Source organism: Babylonia areolata, chromosome 3 (assembly GCF_041734735.1).
Source record: "Babylonia areolata isolate BAREFJ2019XMU chromosome 3, ASM4173473v1, whole genome shotgun sequence".
Taxonomy (NCBI): Eukaryota; Metazoa; Mollusca; class Gastropoda; order Neogastropoda; family Buccinidae; genus Babylonia; species Babylonia areolata.
This window is the reverse complement of record NC_134878.1, coordinates 21,419,202-21,426,701: the sequence shown is the minus strand read 5'-3', so window position 1 is coordinate 21,426,701 and position 7,500 is coordinate 21,419,202. Positions and strand designations below refer to the sequence as shown.

The 7,500-nt window shown below is 43.9% G+C and overlaps 1 protein-coding gene across 3 annotated transcripts in view; it reads left to right on the top strand.

The window, feature by feature from the left end:
• The window catches only part of LOC143280497 (L-arginine-binding protein-like), a 16,397-nt gene that overhangs the window by 7,359 nt on the left and 1,538 nt on the right, over positions 1-7,500 (top strand). For all 3 annotated transcript variants that reach the window (XM_076585160.1, XM_076585159.1, XM_076585161.1), the window contains exons 6-8: positions 2,755-2,928; positions 3,855-3,973; positions 5,406-5,607. In XM_076585160.1, coding sequence (XP_076441275.1) covers positions 2,755-2,928; positions 3,855-3,973; positions 5,406-5,607 — 495 coding nt within the window. The remainder of the gene's footprint in view (positions 1-2,754; positions 2,929-3,854; positions 3,974-5,405; positions 5,608-7,500) is intronic.

Sequence of the window (7,500 nt, the reverse complement as noted above, 5' to 3'; positions counted from 1 at the left end):
CGCGCGCTTGTGTGTGTGTGTGTGTGTGTGCTGTGTACGTGTGTCTAGATTAGATGCTGTGCACTTTACCTTCTGATGATTCCTTGGCTGCGTCGGATCAGACTGTGGCGATTGACATGGCTGTTTCTAGTTGAGGGATGCGTGAATTACAAGGACGCCACCAAAAAACAGTGCTCTTTTTGGCTCCCTTGAACTATTCACCAAATCATACACACTGGGAAAAAAGTCGCCGCAGCAGTCTAAGTGGCATATAGTTGAATGATCCCATGTTTTAAGATCGTAGTTGCATTATTATTGTCAAGGGTTTTTTTTTGTGTGTGTTTTTTTCAGGTTTGTGGTCGGGTTCCTGGAGATGGAGGTGTGGTGTGAAGGGAGGGGTCCTGGTATATAAGTAAAGTGTCTTGTCTTGGTTAGGGAAGGTTTGCAGACCCACTTTCATCAAATTTTCGTGGAGGTTTCCCGGTTGTTTTGTTTGTTTGTTTTTTAAGCGACAACCGCATGCGCATGCGCGTCTCCACTGATTTCCTGTTGTTGTTGTTGTTGGTTTTTTTCCATGTCATCGAAAGGCTAAAATTTCGTTTTGGAAATCGCTTTTCCGACGAAAGGATTTTTGGTGACTTTTTGTTTGTTGTTGTTGCAAGTTTACAAGATATATTTGGTTTTATAATTACTCCCATTATTTTGCTTTAGTCTTCTATGTTTCCTTCGAGCGTGTTTCTTGTCCCATTTCTGCCACTACGTATTCGGACTGATCCATTTATAAACCCTGCCGAAAAGTTGTCCGAACAGAGGCAGTGCAAACTCAGAAAAGCTAGATACGATGGTGGGTTGCCCATGACGTTATAAAATTATGTTCTACGTCTCGCTCTGTAAGCGACGAAAGGTGTATTTACAAAAAACGAACCTGCAAACCCCTCCCCAGTACTCCCTGTATGTATGATAGTCAGTCGTGTTCGGTTATGGCCATCAGCCGAACAGCAGAGAAGATAACTGCTGTCCCGATTATTTGGGCAAGGATTTGATAATAAGTTGGAGAGTGGTTTGCCCAAGTTACAACCCCACTCTCTCGGCTAAGAGGGCTTTAGGACAGACAGTTGGCGTTGGGATGGTTCCCAAAAGGCCAGTTAGCTCCCGAGGCTGCAGCACTAAGAGTCAGTGCAATTTTGCTTCCTAGTTTAAGAGTCATGCTTTTTCACAAAAGACTTAAACGATTTCCCATTGCGATGGAGAAAGCATTGATTATAATACAGCTCGTACTTTGCTGTTGGCCCCTGTAAACATAAAATTAACAAACAATGAGGCCAGGAGATGAAATAATTAACAATTAGTAAAGAGGGGTAACTCTCTCCATTCACAAGGTACATAACTTCAAGACAATGCTGCTTTCGCTATCGATTCAGCTTGCACACAGGTAAATAGTAATAATGATAATAATAATAATAATAATAATAATAATAAAGGTACATTTGGAACAAACCCAGACACTTCCCCAAATAAAGGAAGCGCCGGGCCTGTCCTTATAACGATCATTTGACATGTGCACACAGCAAAGACAGAAGAAATGTGCAAACACAAATTAGTTTTTATTCGAGACTGGCATAGCCTCTTTAATCCTGATCAAGCCACACAGAACACATGGACAATACAGAACAAACACATGGTTGCCTCGGTGGTTTTTCAACTGGAAATTACAAACAATGAGGCCACTGAGGAGATGAAATGATTAAATAATAGTAAAGAGTTGTAACTCTCTCCATTCACAAGGTACACAACTTCAAGTCAGTGCTGCTTTCGCTACCGATTCAGCTAGCATACAGGTAAATAAAAGGTACATTGGAACACGCCCAGACACTTCCTCAAAAAAGGAAGCACCGGGCCTGTCCTTATACCGATCATTTGACATGTGCACACAACAGCAAAGACAGAAGAAATGTGAAAACACAAATTAGCTTTTATTCAAGACTAGCATAGCCTCTTTAATCCCAAACAAACAAGCCACACAGAACAAATGGACAATACAGAACAAACATAGTTTTACATGTTCCTCAACATACAGGTCTGATGTCGGGATGGTTCGATGCCTGTCCTGGCTATGCCATCACCGTGGACCGGCAGTCTTGTCACGTAGCCCCAAACCAAAATGGACTTCCATAGCAACATCGTCGTCATCATCATCCTCCTCCTCATCCTTCATCGTCATCAATATAAACAAAATAGTCTCTCGAAGTCTGTGGCCTTTCATGCCCTGCTCTCATGGTGACCTCAGTTTCGATACCCCTCCACTTCCGTGCTTGGGGTGAGTCCTGTCAATGCCGTCAGTGTCGGCAGATTCATGGGGGGCTGTTGTTCGAGGGACGTGGTGGCGGTCTCCACTCTGGGAGGGACGCTCACTCAGTCTGGCTCCGCGACTAAGCCATTATTGTCGTTAGTAGGGGGGCTTAGTAGGTGGTGCCCTAAGTACATTAAATCAGAACAGGCACCACTGAACACCACCGATGTGACTCAGCAGCAGTACAGGGTCTCCTCTGGTGTGTGGCCTCCTGGCGACCTAACAACGATGGTTCCCTGTGGACTGCCGACGCTGGAACTGCGACGGACGAACCCGGGTGTGGCCGGGAATCTAAATGAGCGGCGTGGGAGTAATGCCACTGAAACGGTGCAGATGATGGGGCAAAAAACAAAAACAAAAAAAAAAAAAAAAAAACCACAAAAAACCCAGAACAAACATAGTTTGACATGTTCCTCAACATACAGGTCTGATGTCGGGATGGTTCGATGCCTGTCCTGGCTATGCCATCACCGTGGACCGGCAGTCGGGGTTTGACTTCACGGACCCTTACCTGACCACTGTGGCCACCTTCACCGTGGCCCCCGGGAACCCTTCGGGGTTCGACCCTCAGCAGGCTGACTTGTCCACGTACACCCTGGGTCAGTTTTGTTTTTTCTTTGATGGGGGGAGGGGGGGGGGCGGGGAGTGGTAGTGTGCTTGTGTTGTGCTTGTGTTGTGCTGTGCTGTGCTGCGTTGTGCTGCGTTGCGTTGCGTTGTGTTGTGTTGCGTTGCGTTGCGTTGCGTTGCGTTGTTTTGTGTTGTGCTGCGTTGTGTTGTGCTGCGCTGCGTTGCGGCGTTGCGTTGTGCTGCGTTGCGTTGTGTTGTGCTGCGCTGCGTTGCGTTGCGTTGCGTTGTGTTGCGTTGCGTTGCGTTGTGTTGCGTTGCGTTGCGTTGTGTTGTGTTGTGCTGCGTTGCGTTGTGTTGTGCTGCGCTGCGTTGCGTTGCGTTGCGTTGTGTTGCGTTGCGTTGTGCTGTGCTGCGTTGTTTTGTGTTGTGCTGCGCTGCGCTGCGCTGCGTTGCGTTGCGTTGCGTTGCGTTGTGTTGTGCTGCGCTGCGTTGCGTTGTGTTGCGTTGCGTTGTGTTGTGTTGTGTTATTTGTGCTGTGCTGTGCTGTGTTGTGCTGTGTTTTTATTTGTTATGCTGTGTTCAGCTGTGTTGTGTTCTGTTGTGTTTTGCTGTGTTGAGTTGTATTTTGTTTTGATGTGTAGTTGTGTTGTGCTGTACTGTGTTTTGTTTTGCTGTGCTGTGCTGCGTTGGGATGCGTTGTGTAGTGTAGTGTAGTGTAGTGTAGTGTCGTGTAGTGTAGTGTAGTGTACGGTGCAAACAAATCAGCCAACCAATCAACCAGTCGACCAATCTGTCTATCTATCTATCGACCTATCTGTCTGTCTACCAACATATCTATCTATCTATCTGCCTATCTATCTATCTATCTATCTGCCCGCCTATCTACCTACCTACCTATCTACCTATCTATGACGTCGTGTCATGTCATGTCGTGTCGTGTCGTACTGTTGCCTGGCAGCCCACCTGACCGGAGCCCCCACGAACGCCGCCTGCCTCCGACGGCTGAACAAGAAGTTCGGCACCATCCTGATCGCCAGGGACCTGCCAGAGGCAAGGGAACTGCTGCTGAACGGAACGGTCAGTGTCTGTCTGGCACTGCCCCGCGCGGGCAATGTGTGTGTGTGTGTGTGTGTGTGTGTGTGTGTGTGTGTGTGTGAGGGGAATGGGGGTTGGGGGTGGAGGTGGGGGGATCGGTGAGGATGGGAAAGGCGAGGGGTGGGGGGAGGGGGTGGGTAGGGGCAGTGTGGGAGGTAAGGGGGTGGCCGGGTTTGTGGCAAGATGCTTAATAGGTTTGTGGGTTGGGTGGGTGGCTGGGGTCCCGGCACCCAGGGTGGCTGGGTGTGTGTGTGTGGGTGGTCCTAGTGTGTGAGAAGTTGATGCCGGGATAGGCGCGGGGACGAGGACGGGGGTGGTAGCTACGGTGTGTGTGTGTGTGTGTGTGTGTGTGTGTGTGTGTGTGTGCGCGCGCACGAACTCGAAGAAGGTGGAAGGGGGTGGAGGGATGGCGTTGTGTGTGATTTCTCTCTCTCTCTCTCTCTCTCTCTCTCTCTCTCTCTCTCTCTCAATAGTAAATTTTTAGCGAGTTTGTGTATCAGTTTAAACTTACCTTTCCCCTGCATCTTATTCACATGGCGTCAGCATTGTTAAACGCGCTCTGAGGCACACGGGATGAGAGCAATATGTATACACATTCTTGTTGTGATGATGATGCTACTACTGCTGCTACGTCTACAACTACGAATAATAATAATGATGATGATGATAATAATAATAATAATAATAATGATAATAATAATCATCATCATTATTATTATTATTATTATTATTATTGTTTGTTTTTGTTTGTTTGTTTTTTTGTTGTTGTTTTTTTCAAACAAATCAATTTTTACTGCTGAACTTTTTGCAATTCTAATGGCATTAAATTACCTGCTAAGCTTTCCCTGAGTAATACTGCAGATTCTTTTTTGCGTTGATTCAAAATGAGTACTTCAAGCTCTTGAATCGATAAAACTGCTAACACGATCAGAAATTATATTATAAAGAAGCCACTTAATTCACTTTCTTTCAATTAGAGGCACAGAGATAACTTGCTGTTGGATACCGTCTCGTTGTACTTTTCACCACAATGATAATGTTGTTGTTGTTGTTGTTGTTGTTGTTGTTGTTGTTGTTATTGTTGTTGTTGTTGTCGTCACCACTACCATCATCATAAAGAATAAAACATCTCTCTTTCTCTGCATCCCCCTGCAAAAAGAAAAAAAAGAATATAATAATGATAATAATGATAACAACAACAACAACAACAACAACAACAATAATAATAATAATAATAATACTAATGATAATGGTCATCATAATGATCTTCATCATGATCATCATCATAATGAAACAACAACAACAGTTGAAAACGAAAAAAAAAAAAAAAAAAAAAAAAAAAAAAAAAAAAAAAAAAATAATAATAATAATAATGATAATGATGATGATAATAATAACAACAACAAACAAACAGGCGCAGGCAGTGTTCTCCCCAAGGACCAAGATCGACGGGCTGGACGTGCTGCCGGACAGGTTCCACTGTGACGAAGGGGGTGCCGGGGTGATGGTGAAGAAGGGCTCCCCCCTCCCCGCCTGGTGGAACCCGGCCTTTCAGATCTTCTACCGGAGTGGCCGCTACAACGTGCTCTGCAAAGATGCCTCTCTTCGCTTCTCCTGTATGTTCGGCTGGGTAGCAGTTCCGTCTGTGCGTGTTGTGTGTGTGTGTGTGTGTGTGTGTTGTGTGTGTGTGTGTGTGTGTGTGTGTGTGTGTGTGGCTTGGGTCTCACCCAGGGTGGGTGCGTGGGTGGGTGGTCCCAGTGTGTGAGAAGTTGATGCCGGGATAGGCGCGGGGACGGGGACGGGTGGTGGCTACGGTGTGTGTGTGTGTGTGTGTGTGTGTGTGTGTGTGTGTGTGTTTAGATTGATTTGAATTTCATCTTTCATTAAAAAAAAACCAATCTATCTATCTATCTATCTATCTATCTATCTGTCTGTCTGTCTGTCTATCTATCTGTCTATCTATATATCTATCTGTGTGTCTGTCTGTCTATCTATCTATCTATCTTTCTTTCTATCTATTTGTCTGTCTGTCTATCTGTATGTCTGTCTGTCTCTCTATCTATCTATTTGCCCATTAAGATAAGATAAGATAAGAATAACTTTATTATCTCCAACTGGAGAAATTTGGTCAGGTGCATTATCACGACATAGACAAGTAAACAACATGGGGACCATAACTGTAAAAGTCAACAACAGCTTTTACGAATATTACGAAGATACAAATGTAAAAAAAAAAAAAAAAAAAAAAAAAAAAAAAATCACATACACCGTTTCATACATACATCCACACACTGCAGGTAATAACTAGTATTCTTAATGTAAAAACAGAAAGAATTAAGAAACATTATTTGAATATAATTATAAACATAGCCTACTATACTGCACATTGATTATAATAGAGAGATAAGATAATATTAGTTTTTGTTTGTGTATAATAATACGTAATTGTTTCTGCATAGTAATAATGGGCATTAATTTGGTCTGCATTATCATCGTTCTGCGATGTTACACGGTAGATAACCCAGTTGTTGAGATGGATTCCCAGACGATACCGGTTATTTCCCTTGCTAATTTCGCAGGTATTATTTGCGGATGTTGTGCATAAAAAAAATATCAATAGCATCGTCGCTTTTTGAAAAAAAAAAAAAAAAAAAAAAATCTTTTAATTCGTTATTATTTTTTTCTGTTTATCAACAAACATGTCGACAATTCTTCTTTTAGGAATAAAGAAGTATTCTCACTTGTACCGTGTCCTCGTATGCACACGAGTGGGCTTTTACGTGTATGACCGTTTTTACCCCGCCATGTAGGCAGCCATACTCCGTTTTCGGGGGTGTGCATGCTGGGTATGTTCTTGTCTCCATAACCCACCGAACGCTGACATGGATTACAGGATCTTTAATTAACTGTGCGTATTTGATCTTCTGCTTGCATATACCCACGAAGGGGGTTCAGGCACTAAGCAGGTCTGCACATGTGTTGACCTGGGAGATCGTAAAAATCTCCACCCTTTACCCACCAGGCGCCGTCACCGTGATTCGAACCCGGGACCCTCAGATTGACAGTCCAACGCTTTAACCACTCGGCTGTTGCGCCCGTCACCGTGTCCTTTCATTATAGAATTATAGTCTGTGTGACTCCGAGGATCATCGGGTGGGTTGTATTGGGCAAGTTAACCGCTTCACTGTTTATCAGTCATTCCAGTGCCGCCAAGCCATTTTTATGCATAGTGGCAACTTTTTGCCAAAGGATGTTTTGGACATGGAGGGTAATATATATATATAAAATCTAACATGCAAACTACTAAAAGAAAGTTGTACATAAGCTAAACTTTCCATTAGAGAAAAACTGTGAACATTCTTACCCAATTATTATGACGATTCCACGTCAGTAAATTCAATAATTTCTATCTTAAGAAAATTCCTCCTACAACAAGACGAATGGAAATTTCTGCCCTGGGACACACTGAAGGGGTTAAATTTTGTCTGACCCATAATTATTGCTCGTGT